This window comes from Scylla paramamosain, chromosome 32, assembly GCF_035594125.1.
Source record: "Scylla paramamosain isolate STU-SP2022 chromosome 32, ASM3559412v1, whole genome shotgun sequence".
Lineage (NCBI taxonomy): Eukaryota > Metazoa > Arthropoda > Malacostraca > Decapoda > Portunidae > Scylla > Scylla paramamosain.
This window is the reverse complement of record NC_087182.1, coordinates 634,809-652,974: the sequence shown is the minus strand read 5'-3', so window position 1 is coordinate 652,974 and position 18,166 is coordinate 634,809. Positions and strand designations below refer to the sequence as shown.

General features: G+C 40.8%; 1 protein-coding gene across 6 annotated transcripts in view; it reads right to left on the bottom strand.

Moving 5' to 3' along the window:
* Positions 1-3,380: 3,380 nt before the first annotated feature.
* Positions 3,381-18,166, bottom strand: part of LOC135088971 (uncharacterized) — a 37,168-nt gene continuing 22,382 nt past the window's right edge. For 4 of the 6 annotated variants that reach the window (XM_063984059.1, XM_063984060.1, XM_063984057.1 and 1 more), the window contains 9 exons: positions 12,459-12,822; positions 11,085-11,204; positions 9,385-10,806; positions 8,823-8,971; positions 8,029-8,238; positions 7,279-7,397; positions 6,863-7,081; positions 6,215-6,313; positions 3,381-4,712 (listed from right to left, as the gene is read on the bottom strand). In XM_063984059.1, coding sequence (XP_063840129.1) covers positions 4,634-4,712; positions 6,215-6,313; positions 6,863-7,081; positions 7,279-7,397; positions 8,029-8,238; positions 8,823-8,971; positions 9,385-10,806; positions 11,085-11,204; positions 12,459-12,816 — 2,775 coding nt within the window. In that variant the 5' untranslated portion in view covers positions 12,817-12,822 and the 3' untranslated portion in view covers positions 3,381-4,633. Of the gene's footprint in view, positions 4,713-6,214; positions 6,314-6,862; positions 7,082-7,278; positions 7,398-8,028; positions 8,239-8,822; positions 8,972-9,384; positions 10,807-11,084; positions 11,205-12,458; positions 12,823-13,846; positions 13,999-17,231; positions 17,332-18,166 lie in introns of those variants that run through there. The other 2 variants (XM_063984061.1, XM_063984058.1) reach the window with 2 other exon arrangements.

The window sequence follows — 18,166 nt, the reverse complement described above, 5'->3', positions numbered from 1 at the left end:
TCTTTAATGTTATGACCCGAGTGTCAGCGGTAAGGTTGGCAAGCCTGGTCACGTCTGCAGTGCAATATCGTGAGAAAAATGAACACATATAAATAAGCACACACACATAAGCAGCAAATTATTCCATTCCTTGATCTACACCATACAAGAAAACCTAAATATTTAACAAGACGGATTTACGACATATGGAAATTAGGTTTGCTAATAGACGTTTGCTTGTCGAAAAGTAAGTGAGGTGTGCCAAGCAAGCAAGCGGCGGATGCGTGGGCGTGTCCCGCCTCTCGGGTCTCGCACCTGGACAGGCCAAGGATCAATACCTTATGACTGCCACCTGTCCGTCCCCCGCCCTCCGTGACCTGTTCTTCCCGTTACCCCGTCACTAACACTCAGTACCCATCGCTCCTTAGTAGCTACTCAGTCTATGTAGTTTTCTAAAAGCATCTCTTCTCTTCGTGCTTTCCACTGTCACTGCATCACCAGTCATGGATTCTGTAGGGTTGTCTCCTTTACTTTTCTTTGCTTCATGCTTCCTACTTTCAATAATCATCTTTTACCGATACTTAGTCATTTATTTTATAGTTTCCTTGCTTTTGCTTAGGCGTCTCTTCCCTTCATGCTTCCTACCTTCAGTAATAATTTTCTAAATACCTAGTCGATTTCTGTAACGTACCATTTTCCTATCCACACGGTAACCATCTTCATTAAGTATCCAGCAATCCTTTATGATTTTTTCTACTGTTTGTCCTTATCCACTTGTTTTGTTTTGAGCTGCCCCTGCTTTTGGACCAGCACCAAAGGGAAGTGTAACAGCGCACCTCTGTCACTATTCCTATACTTGCAACAACAATTTCATGGGAAACATGTGCATCGCTAATAGGTGTGCTTAGTTCCTTCTTTCCTACCTTATTTCCACATTCGTGATTTTAATAGATTTTTAGAGTATGCCTTCCATTTTGTTACCATGAGATTACGTAGTTCAAAGAAATACGCATATGATTAACAGTAAATGTGCAACAGTATAGAAAATGTGTTAAATAGAGAGGAGAATATATATATTAAAAAGAAATGAAAAGATGGAAAGTGAAATGAAGAGAGAGAGAGAGAGAGAGAGAGAGAGAGAGAGAGAGAGAGAGAGAGAGAGAGAGAGAGAGAGAGAGAGAGAGAGAGAGAGATGAACCGTCACTCCACAAGCTTTGATCACTCGAGGACACCCTACCTTGCCAACCTTTTCCCAGAACAAGCCGCAAATCTAGTACCGTCATGGTGCATCCCCAGAAACAATTAGACAATGGTTTGTTGTCGGAAGCAAGCACTTTCTTGGCACCCTACCACAACATTAAATTAGGTCTCTTTTGTGCCACCTCGATCACATCCTTCTCAATCTACGCCTTCCTAAAGCGAATATAACTTTAATACCTTTCATATCTTGTAAAGGATGTTATGTATTAACTTAACGTAACCTAACGATTATATTCATTCGTTCGTACTTTCACCGAAAACCACAAAACCACACATTATTTTCTCAATAATAATAATTGTAAACTATATGTCAGTTACTCCCCTTTACAGTACATACTCGTACTTGTAGTAGCAGGCGAGCGGTCATAACGACGACTTTCCTTTGTAGTCTCCATCTTTATTTCTCTAGTTTGTCTATTTCTCTCTTAGTGACGTCTCTTCTGTCTACATCCATATTTCTTTTTATTCACTCATATCTCTACTCTTTAGCAGGGCCATTTCTTGCTACATGGGAACTACGTGGCTGCATAGGGACCCCAAGGTCACCAGGGGCCTCCAAGCTGCCATTATTATCATCATTATTATTATTAGTAGTAGTAGTAGTAGTACTATTATTATTGTTATTATTATTATTATTATTATTATTATTATTATTATTATTATTATTATTATTATTATTATTATCATTAAGTATCGACAGATCCAGTGAAATTCTGATTCATCTCCTGAGATTCGGATTTTTTTTTTTTTTTTTTTTTTATGAATTTTGCTATATTCTGAAATTTGAATCAGGACTCCAGAACGCTTCCTGCACCTACATACTCGTACTGTGGTGCTTTGCCCACGTCAACCTGAGGATGTACGCGGCGACACTGTGTCAAGCTCATGCCGCTCACCTATCATTCAGTGGCGACCAAGGATGTAAAATCCTTTATTTTTTTTTTTATTTATTTACTTATTTATTTATTTTTCCTTCTTCCGAGGATACCCATATTCGACTTTTTTCTTTTTATTTCTAAACATATTTCAATAATTTTGGAAATACCTTCACATATTGCGTATAATATGGAGGGTGTATTTCATCCATTAATTTTTTAATGTAATTCGTATAGTCTGTGCCCTTTATTTTTCACTTTCACGACGACATCTAAAGCTTTCTGTCGTTCTCTCATGGGCAAACTATGGTATGTAGCCTCGGGTCGGTTATCTCGCAAATTTTACACTTAAATTTTTATCTCTGTTATATTTGTGTATGTATTTTGTAATTTCGAAATTGGTTGTATACCTTAAAGGGGCACTGCTACTGTATCGTGTATAATCATGCTGAAGAAAGTAGGCTAACATATTTACGTAAGGGCGCGCCGCAGCCAGTAACGCCGGGAACCGGAGATCACCTAAAGACAGGCGGCGTGGCACTACATACGCTGGAGCCACCACATACCAGCCGTTGCTCCACTCGGCACAGCTGTCCAGGAAAGACACTGTGCTGCTGTACCGCCTCCACCTGGGCTACAACACCCTGGATTAGCTGCAAGAGAATTTCTGACTTCTGTGGCAGGAAATGTGACTGTGTGAGCACTGTGGCCACAACCCCAGCGTCTCTCAGTCATCTCGGAGCTTCTGTACCACCAGATTCGAAGCTCACGGGATCAAGATAGTAGGAATGGGGATAGCACACCTGCCTCTCCACCTTAATCAATTCACTGCACACAGGTCTCTTCAGACCGTTGTCGACATCATTGGACTACAGAGAGAGAGAGAGAGAGAGAGAGAGAGAGAGAGAGAGAGAGAGAGAGAGTGGTGTGTGTGTGTGTGTGTGGAATTACCCCCTTAACATCCTGATCTCTATATTTTTTCCTTTCTTTCTTGTGTGTGTGCACGCGCGCGCTCCAGGGTGGTGTTGCATGCTTAACCCTTTGACCGATATATTTTTTCCCTTAAGTTTAATAAAATGTTCTGATGTAAATAAGGTGTAAATTTGAGATCAAAAAGGACTGATGGAGCATTTCAGTTTCTCTTTTAACCTTTGTTTTCTTGTTGACTTCTACTACTGCTGCTGCTGATGATGATGCTGCTGCTACTATTACTAATGATAATATTAATAGTACTACTAAACAGTAATAAATAAATGAAAACAAATAAATGTATAAATAATGTATTTACAAGCACATCCATCACCTTGGCTTTAGTTGTGTGGTTCACATTTCATAGAATGTTGCTTTTGTATCTTTTAATTAATAAGCATCTTGAGAACATAAGTTAACAAAATTGTATCCAAATTTGGTTTTCAGTTATATACTAATTACATCTTATAATCAGATATCTCAGTGTTTAACAACTAAGTGCATAATTTTAGGCAGGAATGATAGACTAGTTTTGGCAAAATTATACACCTAGGCTCATATGAATTACTGTCTGTATACAAGACTGACAGACTAACTTGGCCACTCCTGGACTAACTCAACTACTTGGGAAGCTCTCAGCCTCCATATTTACAGACACCAGGACTCTGCACTTTACCTTATAAATCTATAATTTTCTAATGCTTTCAATACAGAACACTGATCTTTCTTTAAGTGAAAATAAAAGTTAACTTTAAGTCAGCTGAGCACCACAACCTCCCAGCATTGCACATAATGACCAGAGACAGATCTACTTGGCTGTTCTGCCCTTTCTCATTTGTTCTGCAGTGTGACCCTTGTGAAACACCCACACAGGTATCACTGGGAAATATTACTCATCAGACCCTCAACAAGTCTGCATATTAAAGTGTCCTAGCTTAGTCCTATCTTACATTAAATTCAAATATATAAGTATCACATTATATCACAATATTGCAATATTTACAAGTGCTAACTTTACATACTTTCTTTCATCACTGATGAAACAAAGGCTTATTACTGTTCTGTACACTGATGAAATGCATCATAGTAATTTCATATTTTAAAATTAGTTATAAATATGGCCAAATTGAAAACAAAGCAGTTTCTTTCATAGTGAAAAAAAAGAACGAAAAAAAGATACAAACACTGAATGATAGACAATCCACATGCCAATATTCTGCTCAACTGCATATTTTACATATTAGTAATTGACTACCACAACCTTCAACATTATCACCATACATTTTCTCTTCTTTAATCACTGCATTTGTTTGGAGAATATGGAATTTGTGAAAAATGAGGCTGTAAAACAGAATTCCACTTACATAGTAATAAGACATGATTCTCATAATTTGGCCATGACAGAAAATATGCATTCTAGGAACAGCTTCTCTCAACTCCTACGTGATCCAGTGTAAAAGAATGTTTGGGTGACGTATCAGCTTTCAACATCTGCTCTGAATAGAGAAAGAGTATACATATGCATTCACTTATGAACTATGGAAAGGCCTTCATCTAGCTGTGAGGGAATAAGCTCTTCTCTTGCCAACATTCTTCTTCTTTTCACGGATCATCATCTCGAAGTCCGCCCTAGAAGAAAAGAAAGCAATGTACTAACCCTACAGTATAACATTGCTATTTAACGCCTCCTTAATTGTAGTTGCGGTGATGCCCACAAAGCAGTAATAACAAGCCTGCAGTAGGAAGGCCAATGCTTCACTACACACTCCTTGGCCGGGCTCAAAGAACACATCTCTGACATGTTAATCTCAAAAGCCAATCCCCTGCACCAAATCTACTTTGCAACACACAAGATGCATGAGGATTTTTCTACATACTTTTGAGGAAAAAGTGCATCTTGTACACACATTCAAGAAATCATTATACACTGAGCATGAAACAACTGACACCAAAGGACAGGTCCATTGATAACAGGTATGTTGGTATCTCTGCATGTATTAAGTGCTGCTGTACCTGCATGAATCAAGTGGGCAACACTCATAAATTAAACAATATATAGTTAGCTTGATAAAATATACAGGCAGATAGATATTAGTTAAATTCACAATTTCTCCCATGCATCTTTCTTCTGGGTCCTATCTGGCACCCCACACACCAACAGGTTTATCAATCCTGCCAAAATTATTGGGTTGTTCAGTGTGGAACTCATCAGACACACTGTAGTGATACTGTTTTTTGAGTGTGTGTATGATGTCAAATGGAAAAACTTTAGTGTTTTCAGACAAGCCCAGAACTAATGACACTTCTCTCAGAGAATCAATGCCCCAACTGATGCAATCAACTAAGCATGAAGCTTTGTGCCAATGGAATATTTACTGCCAACCATGTACATAGACCCCAATCAAAGCACCATAATAAAAAAATAAAAAAAATAAAAAAACAGTACTCACATCATTTTCCCTTTAGAGGATAGTAATCAAAGGAGAGAGAGAGAAGTACATGATAGTGATCAAAGGAAAAGAAAAATATAACTTAAATATTGGTGAAAAACATTACATCAAACTAGTGATACTTTCTTGTATCAAATTTACCAATAAAAGCAATCAAAATAAGTCACAATAAAGTATGTCACTGATACAGATGTAAATAATGTCTCCTTTTCCCAATACCACACCAACAAAACTGAAACAAGGGCAACTAATGTGGGTTTTCTGCATTCCAAGTCTAACATTTCCTTAATTAATCAGCATTGCTCCTCTGTTGTTGCAAACTACACATATGGATAGTCAGATGGCACTGAATAAAAAAATTAAGACAGTAAATGCTTTACTTCTTTGTCTTACTCAATAAAGCTGTGAAGTTACTAATGTGCAGCAAAGAAGCAGTATTGTACAGCATGTTATAAGTATCATTTATTTATTTTTATTTATCTCAGTGCTCTGTATCTTCCACAGAACATTTTAAAGCATGCTTCCTCATATACCTGCATTAAAATTAGAAGACAAGGTGAATGTGAACAATTCTTTTTAGCAAATTAGCACAGGCAACAGCTAGCATGCTCTCCTCAAAGCCCAGAGATCCTAGAGTTAAACTTTGATAAACAATGCAATTAGATTTAGGTGAAGACTTACTGTTTGACTGCATCTGGTATGTGTAGCTGGTCCAGTGGGATCATCTGAGCAAGTTCGGTCAAGTTGTTCACAAAGGTCAGCTTCCGATAGAATTTAGTGCTGTGGGAAATGGTCATATTATTTTCCTGGTAACATGCAACCTTCACTGCATGAGTAAAAAAAATAATGCCTTGAAAAAACTACTTAACTTTTCCTTCATCAAGCAACAGAAAGTATATATATTTGTAATGCCTTATAATTTATAATCACCTTTAGTGCATGAAAACATTAACACCTTCAAAAGCACTACTTTACTTTTCCTTCTTCAAGCAACAGAAAGTATGTTTGTGATGCCTTACAATTAAAAATCTAATATAGCATGAAGACAGAAGAATCTCCTTATTCCTGTCTGCACACTCCATTCTTGCCCATTTCATTCCCTCAGCCTCCCATCTCTCCTATCTCTCACATATTCCAACACCATTTTATTACGAATCTTGTCCCATCACATGTATTTCCTCTTCTCTCTCAGTTATTCCAACAGCATGTTCTCTAATGTTCTTTCCCTTCCCCCCACATCCACAGCATCTAATCTACCTTTGCATATCCTCTTTCACTCATCACCCCACAATAACTTCTTCATTGTATCACTGAAAGAGAACAACACACCTGATGAATGGTCTGGAGAAGGCCACCAGTGCCCGCACCCAGAATGTGGGATGCACTACGTGGAGAGTCTTGAGATTCTTTCGCAGTTTGCGGTCAATCATCTGGTAGGCTTTCTTCAACCAGTGAAAGCTTGGCATGCTAGACTTTGGTGTGCCTCCAGCAAGGTACAGCAAGATATAGTCATCAGCAATCAACTGCTCTAAAGTAGACAACACATATCTGAAAGAAGCAATGTTATTTACAGGAAGAAGGTGTAGATTAGAAAGGTAATCCAGTTCTTCCCAAACCTGGCAGTAAAAGCTTTATCTTAGTTACGTCCCTCTGAAACATAACTGCGCCTTCCCATGTTAACGGAAAATTTACGTATATTTATATACTGTAGTGGCAGAGATCCAGAAAGTGCTTAAAATACTCACAAGAATAAGTTGTCCATTACATAATTGTAGTCTCGACGGGAGCGATCAGGCAACTCACAGGCACTGATAACTATGACTGCATTCCTGTTCTGGCCAAGGTAACCTCCATGACTCACACACTGTTGAAAGTAAGATGGAAGTGTCAGAAAACAAATATACCAATGAAATCGTCAGATGTTTCTATCATGATACTGGGCTGGCAATACCACAGGATGGCCCAGACAACCCACCACACATTCACACAAAAAACAATCACAGTTTTAGCCCCGTTGGCTCCCGGTGGAAAGGAAAAGTCTTGTGGCTCACTGTATTATACACCAGGAGCCCAGGCACAGCATATCTGGCCACTTCCTAAAAGCATTAAAAAACCAAAATCTACAAATTAAATAACTGATGCTACACCTCTCAACTAAAACATGCAAGGATAATTATATATGAATAATGAGTAGGGATGCTTGCCTTCTGCTTCTTGGGATGCAAAATGATTCCTTGGGTTACATCCCATACTTGATTACTGTTTGGTGAACTTGAAAAGTGGGCTTCAGCATGAAAACATGCACATGCTTGTCTCTGCCCAAACCCAAATTCAAACCTGAGACTTCTCACTTGTGAGCAAGTGTACTAAACAGGAATAGCAATCATAATGGACTAGATGAGACAACTGTACAAAACAGCTGGCAAAACTTAACTTGTCATACCTTTGCTAATGCATAACTCAACCATTTAAAAATCAATGCCACAATGACTTACCTTTTTATAGGGAGCAATGACCTTCATGTCAATGCGATGCCACACACCTCCAATCACAATATTCCTCCAGTGTCTCTCTTCAAAACTTTCCTCTGCAGCCGTGAGCTCAGGGATCATTTGTGGAGGTGGAGGTGGCAAAGGATCAATTTCAGAGTCACTTTCATACCTGAGGTCAGCTGGAGCAGAGTCCTTGAAGGCATCCAGGTCATCCTGAGAAGAAGAGAGTTGTCACTCACTAAAATACTGCTCAGTGAATTTATCATGAATCTATTCATTTAAGTAGCTATCTTGTTTTGTCAAGCTGCAGAAAAGATTCTTAAAAATGCACTAGAACGGCATTAACATTTTCAAATGGAAGAGCATGAAATATTCAGAGCCAAATATGGATACAAATATGATTGATGTACAGAATAAAATAAGTATTGTATAACTCAATCCTTCAATGACTAAAATTTAAAATTCTTTTACATAGCAGGCTGAGAAAAATTACTGGAGTGCAACACCAGAACCACACACTTCCCTGACACCACAATCCACAACCTAGCAGTGGGCAAGATATCACAGCTTAGGCATGCTGAGCTTCCAGATCCAAATTCAAGGTCCTATAAAAGCTGACAATGCTCAGCCACCACTAAAAAGGCCAAAGACCATCCATATGCTGCCTTTCAGTTTGAACAGCAAGTTCAATGGAAGAGCACGAGTCTCTACAAGATTTCACATAAAAAGTCCTTTAAGTGACCACCCAAGCCTCCAGAAATGAAGATTATAGGCACAAAAGGACAAAAATCCCTCACCTCCACCTCATCTTCAGCTTCACTACGTTGACTGAAGGCGGATGCAACAGATATGTTGTCATCATCAACTGGGGACTGCAAGATGTCTTCAGCCACAGAGATTCTTCTTCGATGAATCAGAATGTCGCAGTCACCAAACTTGGGTCTCTCTGTGATAAAATGTGTGCAAATCAACTAGTTCACCTTGTGGCTTTATACCTAATAACTCACCTCAGTCTGCCAACTTTGGTGTTCATAGATTGAATTCCAAGAGAGACTCAGACAGACAACAGTGATGCAATTAGAGGCAGAACATTTTCACCTCAGCCATGAATCCCATATTAAGACAATAAAAAAGAGGTAGGTAAATTCTTTAAAGTGACAATAAATACATTAAATAACTAGATGAACTTTATAAAAGAACTAAAAAGTTACAGTACAAGCAACACAATCAAGTAAATAAAATAAAAGGCAGGTGATTTCTTTAAAGAAGTGATGATAATCACATCAAATAATGAGATTTAATTTCTACAAGAATTATAAATTACGTACAAGCATTAATAAAATAGACCAGACCACATACCTTGCTTAGGAGAAGCATCACTAAAGGAGGACAATACCTCAGGAATAGAACAATCATTTTCTGTAATAGCACTGCACTTGGGTAAGTACATGCTCTCATCATCATCCTGTAGCACGTTTTCCCCAGCAACTGTGATCACTATGTCTGGGAGAACAGCTGGAGGTTCTGCAGGTTGAGTTTCACTCTTGATGGTAGAAGTCATTGGGGTAGCAGGGGCACAGTCTTCACCTGTCTCAGTAGTGGGGAGTTCTGAGGTATCAATTAGTTCTTCTGAGACATTTTCACTCAGATCAAGAGTTGGGGCTCTAATCTTCTTGAGGCCAATATCTTGTGACCGACTCTCAACAAACACTCCCTCTACTTCTACTTCCTTCTCTCCTTCCTTCCCAAGTCTGAATGATCTGCGGCGCTCAAACCTAAAGCTTGTGTCCTCCTCCACTTCATCATCATCAACAAACATACAAGATGACCTCTTGGAGATGCTGGCTTCGGCTTCCTCATGCTGCAGGTCACTGTCATCAATCACGGCTCGGATGTCAGATCCCTCACCCTTTTCTATATCGACACCTTCAGCGTGTATAATTTTCTTTGAACATGAGAGGCTGTTGTCCATCTCACCAGTGTTACTGTCTGAGTTCTGTTGTTCCTGCAATGAATTATGCAATGCCTCAATCACCTCCTTGTTCACATACTCACTGTACCTTTCAGAGTTGTTCAAAATTTCCTCAACTTCTTTGGCAGTAAGGATATCTTGTAGTCTTCCACTGAGAACATAAATATCTTTTAATTTTGTAAAATCCAAACATTCACGAACTTTCATTAATGTGCTTTGTTCGATGCTCATGCTTTCATCACAGGCTATTTCTTCCCTACAATTAATAGAACAGTCCAAGGCACCAAGGCTTGCACTGCCATTTGTACTACTGGATTTTGGTGTGGATGTAGTGGCTTGATTTCCTCCCCCTCCCATTTCCTTCCTGTCTTCCTCATTTGGGAAATCACTAATAATATCTGACACGTCACCGACTTCACTATCGTCTAACATACTTTCAATTTCCTTCAGGTCCTTAGCAAATGGTCCTATAATATCATTACCCATACTGGCTTCATTACCAGTTTGATCGAGTCTGGACAAATTTTCGGCATTTTCAAGAATTATGCTGGGTTCCTCAGGTACCATTTTCCTCCTAATACTGCCATGCCTCTGAAACTCTCCAGTGCGAACAAGTCCCTCGATCTTCTCGGCATCAGGAGCATCAATGGGGGTCAGATGCACCTTGCGGCGGAAGCTTTTGTGTCTCACAAATGCATTTTCATGGGAGTTAGGGAGATGAAATTCTTCAAAATAATCTTCTTCCTGGTCACTACCAACTTCAAAGCCATTGCCTTGTTTAGGAGAGTCATCACACATCTCAGAATCATCTGCAAGCAAAGCTTTCAATCACTACTGCAAATCTGGCATCAGTACTTATAAATGCCTTAGGGATTACACAAAATACCTCAAAAAAAGTATACATAATTACAATATTGCCTTGTACATCAATCTATATACCCTTAAAATATTAAAAGCAAATGGCATCTTACACAAATAAATACAGTCTAATAATGATATTACAACATTTATCCTACAATAGCATCATACATGCTAATGATACATGAAAATTATCTTATACCTTATGGATAATTTAGAGAGGACCCACCTGTTTTGTAGTTTGGTGTCAGGAAGTTCGTGGAAAGCACCTCATCACTCTCAAGGAAGCACACTCCTGCACCTCGCTTGCTGCCACCCTTCAGTGCCCGTGGACTGGTGGGGAACTCCACTGAAATGTGTGCAGACTGTCACACAACTGTACTGCCAGACACAGCTCACAAGTATCCACTTAATAAGCTGATGTGTGTGTGTGTGTGTGTGTGTGTGTGTGTGTGTGTGTGTGTGTGTGTGTGTGTGTGTGTGTGTGTGTGTGTGTGTGTGTGTGTGTGTGTGTGTGTGTGTGTGTGTGTGTAGTTATTTAAGTAATGCATATTTCTATTTTCTCATAAATAAAAGAAAAATGAGCACATGCAAACAAATCACTGACAAACTTCCAAATCTGCAGTTTCTTAAATTAATTATGAAGTTAAACTATGCTATGAACTCCTTATCCTATCCTACCACAGAGACTATTCTTATTATACACATGCAAAAGCATCAACACAAATGAACAAGTGCTTGAATATTTATGAATATCCACTTCCTGGCTAAGTACATGCATTCTTCACTCATGCAATGAATTATTAACTTGCTGTCCCTCCACCCATCCCTGCCCAGCCATTACTGTGGGTGGGTGCATCCACAGCTACACCCACCAACCTGTACAAACCCTTCACTATCCCTTTCAGCCACACCAAGCCCTGTATTCTGAAACACTTTGCTCTCTCACCATAAGTTCAAGGGCCACAAAGGTGATTAACTGAGTCTTCAACTCTCAAGAGACTTCCTCCTGCTAGTAATGTATAAGTTTTGTTGATCTATCACTAAATCCATAAAAACACTTTTAAAAGCCTTTCACTTCAACTGTAGTATTTTGAATGTAGTGGAGGTGTGGTACAGAAGTGGCGCAGAAGCATTTCAGAATATGGTCCCACATCCTGAACTACATATTGCTCGTCTGATGGGAAGATGACAATAGTGATGGTGGTCTCAGCTGGCATGCCAGGGAATTGTAGTTGCTTAAGAGCACATAACTTGAATACTTCATCACATTTCATTGTTCCCTCATCACTGGAATGATTATGACCACATACAAAGCAACATTCTATTCATGGAAAGTTAGTTCACACTTATGATCAACTCCTTCCTTCTAATTGATTAAGATACTGATAATCATATTAATGAGAAAACTATAAAATGGTATAAAGAATGTATAAAAAAAAAAACGAACTATTTTGACAGCACAGAAAAGTGATAACACTCCCATATATCAATAACAACAACAACGACACACACACACACACACACACACACACACACACACACACTTTTGCGTTCTCAGCACATACAAGAAACCAAACCTTTATTACCTCCCTATACACACCTGTCTCGGCCGTGTATTCCTCTGGGGTGGGTAGGGCCAACTCGGGCGTCACCAGGCCGGCGCAGGAGGCAGGTCTGGAAGGAGGAGCGGACGGCGGCGGCGACTCCGGCGTGAGGTCCAAGTCTGTGGCGGGGAGAGACACCTGCGAGGACGAGGGTGGCCGGGAGGACGCCGCCGACGAGTAAGCGGATGAGGTGACCAGATCAGGGTCGCTTGTCGTCAGGTCACTGGGTGCTAGCGACACTTGAGAGACAGCAGCACTCAGGGGCGGGCTGACAGTACCTTTCACGCCCATGCCCTCGGAGCGCACCATGTCCCCGATGCCGCCCACCACGGCTTCGCTGCTTTCGACACGCATCACGTCCTACGGGGAAACACTGGTCATTAACTGCTATCATGAGGGAATAATGGATGACAAGGTGACGAGCTACAAATACACTGAGACATTATCATCATCATCATCATAAAAAAAGCATGTAACGGGGAAAAGATAGGGTGATGAGCTGTAAATACAATTATGACTGTCTCATCTGAGGAGACAATAACATTTTTTCTTTATTTTAACAGACATTGTAAAGCTACAAAGAAATGTAAATACACGAAAATACCAGGCGAAATTGAAATGAAAGCAGCAAACTTAGTAAATTACGTACGTAATACACGTTGAATACATTGAGGGAAGAGGGAAGAAAAACACTGAAAAATTGTACAGAATGAAGGTCATGACTAGTACAGTAATCTAATTATGTTTACTAAAGGCTTGAGATCTGATGAGGGAGTGTGGAGGTTGCAAGGGAAGCAGCTGGAGGAGTGACGGTTAGGAAGGAAGGAAGGGGAAGGAGGAGGAGGAGGATGAGGACATGACCTGTAGTGCAAAGGAAACGCCTGCCACTGGAGGGGGGTGGAGGAGGTGGTAATGTTTAGGATATGACTTTTCTTCGCATTAAACATCGCTTTCCATCTTTGTCTCCGGTCGAATATACATGTTTGTGTGTGGAAGTGATAGTCCGTTCATTTCAACATTAAATCTCTCTTAACGCTGGCAGCCATAAATGTAACTAACACAAACTATCCTTGTCTCCTAACCATCATCTCCCCAAAAGACATAACGCAGTTTTCACCTCGATGACATAAGTAAAAACAAGTATTGCACATCCCGAGAGACAGAAAGGGAGGAGATATATACATAAGCACAGTAATGGTGTTTAGTGGGTGGCAGCCAACACTGGTACCCCTCCTCCCCTATCACCCATAACGGTCTAGTCTCACCTGCCCACATCCGCTCCTTCAAAGTCTGGCCGCTCAGGTGGGTTGCAAATACCACTTACTAGACGCTCCCGCATTAAGACTTAGAATCACGATACACTTCACAAAACCTGCCTACCTACCGTGCATCCATACACAGGTCCTCAGTGTGTATGTTATTAGGTATATTTTGTCCAGCACCGCCAACAAGTCCAGAACATCACTACAGGTCGTGCCCAGTGAAAGGTCTCTCCCCGTCCCCAGCCTCGCACGCCGCGATGCCGGGCCGTGCCAAGATACTGTCGTACTGCACTGTTGAAGTCTTACCTACGTTTGTCTGCCACCAGTACAGTGTCATTTTAGAGTTTTTATTAATATAATTGTAATTTCTCTCTCTCTCTCTCTCTCTCTCTCTCTCTCTCTCTCTCTCTCTCTCTCTCTCTCTCTCTCTCTCTCTCTCTCTCTCTCTCTCTCGTGTCATCACGTCTTATACCTCCATAATGTTCCATATCGTGATTAGGAAGTCCTCTACACTGGACGAAGAGAAGTAATTTCAAAGCATATTCACAAGCTCGAGGATGTCAGATCTATTTATTTAATATCTCCACTTCCCACACTCCAGGGTACAGTTACTTGGTCCCCCACGCTTCTCTCTCTCTCTCTCTCTCTCTCTCTCTCTCTCTCTCTCTCTCTCTCAAAAAGAAAAAAAAAGTTATGATAACAAGAACATCAGGTAAGCAGCACGCCAGGTGTATACTGGCGGCGGATGGTGTAAGTTATACCTGGATGATTTTGTTACCTAGTGTGGTGGAGTGTAGAGTATAAGGGAACATCTGGCCAGTCCTTTCCCCGCTGACACACTAACCAAGCCATCACTGTACTTGACTGGCGCCGCTATTACTACTCTCAGAGAAATGCTACGGCCGCAGAAGTCATGTTACACATTATATTAATGGCGACGAATGAAAGCGAAAATAAGTGGCTCAGCACCTGTAAAAGCTATGCCGATGAGGACACAGACAGTGGCGGAGTCAAGCGTCGTAACAAGTACAGTTACCAATGAAAGAGCAATGCACGCTACCACGCACGTGTACCTTTGTTATACGACACACTCCCTCCCGTCCTTCCAGAGCAGCCACCCTCACAACACCTGCTCTGGCATGTGGTTCACCGTCACTGAGGCAACACACCAAGGTGACAAGCATCCTCGAACTTGTCCAGCAAGTGTAACTACAATACAGTTCCTCGGTCCAGTTAGATTTTGAGGCAGGCATATGGGGAGAGAGGGGGAGACCTATGACAAGAGAGAGAAGGGGAGAGGTGAGGGGCGACTTAACAAACGACCTTGCCAGAAGAGTAAAAGAGCCGTGCATCATCCTTGGAGGGAGAAAAAAAAAAAGAGCAGGTGTCCTCCCACAGAGCCACACTGACACACTCACCCTGACAGTGGCCGCGTCCGTCTGTCTGTCTGTCTAACTTTGCGGTAAAGTCAACACACTATTACACAGGGATTCACTCTTGACGAACACGCTTCAGTGGAATTACTCGTCGCGGAGGAATGACAACACACATCTGGCGCTATCACTCCCCCCTTCCTTCCCTCCTTCCATCCCTCTCTCGTATACACGCACGAGTACACTTCTGAGGTCATGCCTACAAACTACAATGATATGTTTGCTATCACCACCTTGCCAGGCGCTACCACATCACCACATCTCGTAAAACACTTATTATTTTTGTTCCGATGCACACCTCCACGCACCGTTTCTCTTGACTTCTGTTACCTCAAACACTGCTTTTCTCCCACGCCACGGCCACGCCCAAGCACGCCCACGCCCTCAGTGTAGACTATTAAAGGTTTGAGGGGCCGTGTCCTATCGTTTTTCGAAAATAAAATTTTAACAAAGCGTCGAACAAGGATGTGATTGTGGCAGTGAATGTTTAAGATTCCGACTTAATTATCAAACATATGTTTTGGTGTCATGTGGATAATGGAGAAAATTATAAGAGTAAAATTAGGGTAAACTTGGTAAAAATTTTTAGGCAGTTATCGTCGTGATAGACACTCCGCCCACTCATCCTTTCGTGACGTGAATGTGACGTTTAACTATGACATAAGAGTAATCACCCATCCAAACAGCAGTTCTGTCTTCAATAACTGTCTAAATATGTCTATTCTTCATTTCCTCCTCCTCCTATTACACTTCTACTACTCTCCCATCCTCCTTCCCCTCCATTACTGATTCCTTCCTCCTCTTCCATTCCTCATTTTCTCCTCCTCCTCTTCCTACTACTACTACTACTACTAATACTACTGCTGCTGCTGCCGCTGCCGCTGCTGCTACCAATAATACTACTACTAATACTAATACTAATACTACCAATCTCCACCCCTCCTCCCTCTTCATTCCTCCTTCCTTCTTCCTTCTCCTCCATTCTTCCTTCTCCTACTACAATAACATACGCACTTCACTCTGGAAAATACCTGGAAATTTCCGAAAAACTCTGGAAACTGAGGGAAATATTGACGAAGAGACGCTGAGAGGGAGGTCAGTTTGGGTCCTGAATCCTGATGACGTCATATTTCGATGGACGCTCTGAACGGGGCTGCATCATTTTACTTAACCTTATTTGGGGCATTTTTGGGGGTTATTTATCTATTTTCTTAGTTAATTCTGGGTTTCCTTGACATATAAGTCTGGAAACAACCGGAAGTTTAGTTAAATACTGATGTACAGACAAGGAGGAACGCAGGGAAAACGTTCGTTTCGGCTCCTATATTTACGTTACGCAATTCATTTTGAAAATGACGAAAGGAAAGAAGACGCCCAGACTGGAATGCACTACATTTTCTGACTTGCCATATACTTTAATTAATACCGAGAATATCAAAACATTTTTGTGTTGGTTAATAACATGGAAAAATAAAAATAAAATATGTAATTTTCTCGATAATATCGAGAAAGAAAATACATATTCTGAATACAAAAAATTTTTACTTTTCAAATAAATAAATAAAACACAAATTCCCTGTCGTATAAAGAAAATAATTTTTAAAATCCAGCAATGGAATTATTTGAAATTTGAAAATACGAATTGTTAGATTTTACTGGATATTATTACTTGGTATATGTTTCTTGTATTTTTTTTAAGTCTTAAATCAAATACCAAAAAAGCGTGCTAATAAGAAAAATGGAAATATATAAAATGTCGAATTGGTTATTTTTTCAAGGAACAAAAACACAGTTAGACTAGATTCTATTATATATCATAACTTGTTATACCTTCTTAGTAATAAATCAAATATCAAAACAATACCAAATCCACTAATAAAAAGAAAAAAAATAATAATACGGCGCCGAAATGCTTTTTTTCTTCCTCCTCTCCTCTGTACCCCCTCCTCCTCTTCTCTCCCCCTCATACTCCCCTTCTCCCCTCCACAACCTCCTCCTCTTTCTCCTCTAGAAACACTTGGAAAACCCTAGAAATTACGCTAAATTTTGACAAGGAGAGACGGGAAGTTTTTACCTTAGCCCTGACGGAACGGGTGCGGAGCTTGCCGGAGAGCGGCAGTGCTGGGCGGGGCGCCAAGGATACTGTGGTGTGTGTGTGTGTGTGTGTGTGTGTGTATGTGAGGCAAAAAAAAAAAAATGAGAACTGTTGTTTGCTGGTTGGATGGGTGATTACTTTTAGGTCACAGTTAAACGTCACATCGACGTCATGAAAGGATGAGTAGATGGGGTATCTGTCATAACGACAACTCGTCTCGCTACCAGTACATGTAAATTTGAGCTAAGTTTACCTTAAGATTACTTTTATAATTGCTTTCATTATCCATATTATGACACCAAAGCATATTTTTGCCAATTAGGTCGCGGTTTTAAACATTCACTGCCAAAATAGCATCATTGTCTGACTGTTAAGATTTTATTTTGCGAAAAACGATACGACACGGCCCCTCAAACCTTTAGCAACACGTTTCTTCCTTTCAGAGTAAACACGATAGTTCAACACACGCACATGTGTGTGTGTGTGTGTGTGTGTGTGTGTGTGTGTGTGTGTGTGTGTGTGAGAGAGAGAGAGAGAGAGAGAGGTGAAGGAGCTGGATAACAGATGTCATATGTGGGCGTGGGGGAGGAAGGACGGCAACGGTGGAGGACTGAAGGGCTCGGGCATGCTGGCTGCGAGCTGGAAGGAAGTAAGGAGGGAGGGAGGAAGGGAGGGGAGGCGAAGAGTGACGAGTGGTTAATGCGGGACGTGTGAGAGGGAAGGGCATGGTGGTGGCCTCTGACACCAGACTTCCGGCGCCAACCAGGTGACGTGAAAGAGAGCATGGCGGGCCAGAGGCATTACAAGTGTAGGAATAAATCAACTGTCTCGAAGACAAAACACTAGCGTAAAACGGTTTCTTAGAGCGCCGGTGTACAGAGTTGGGAGCGTCACCCTTCCTGAGCTTATTATCA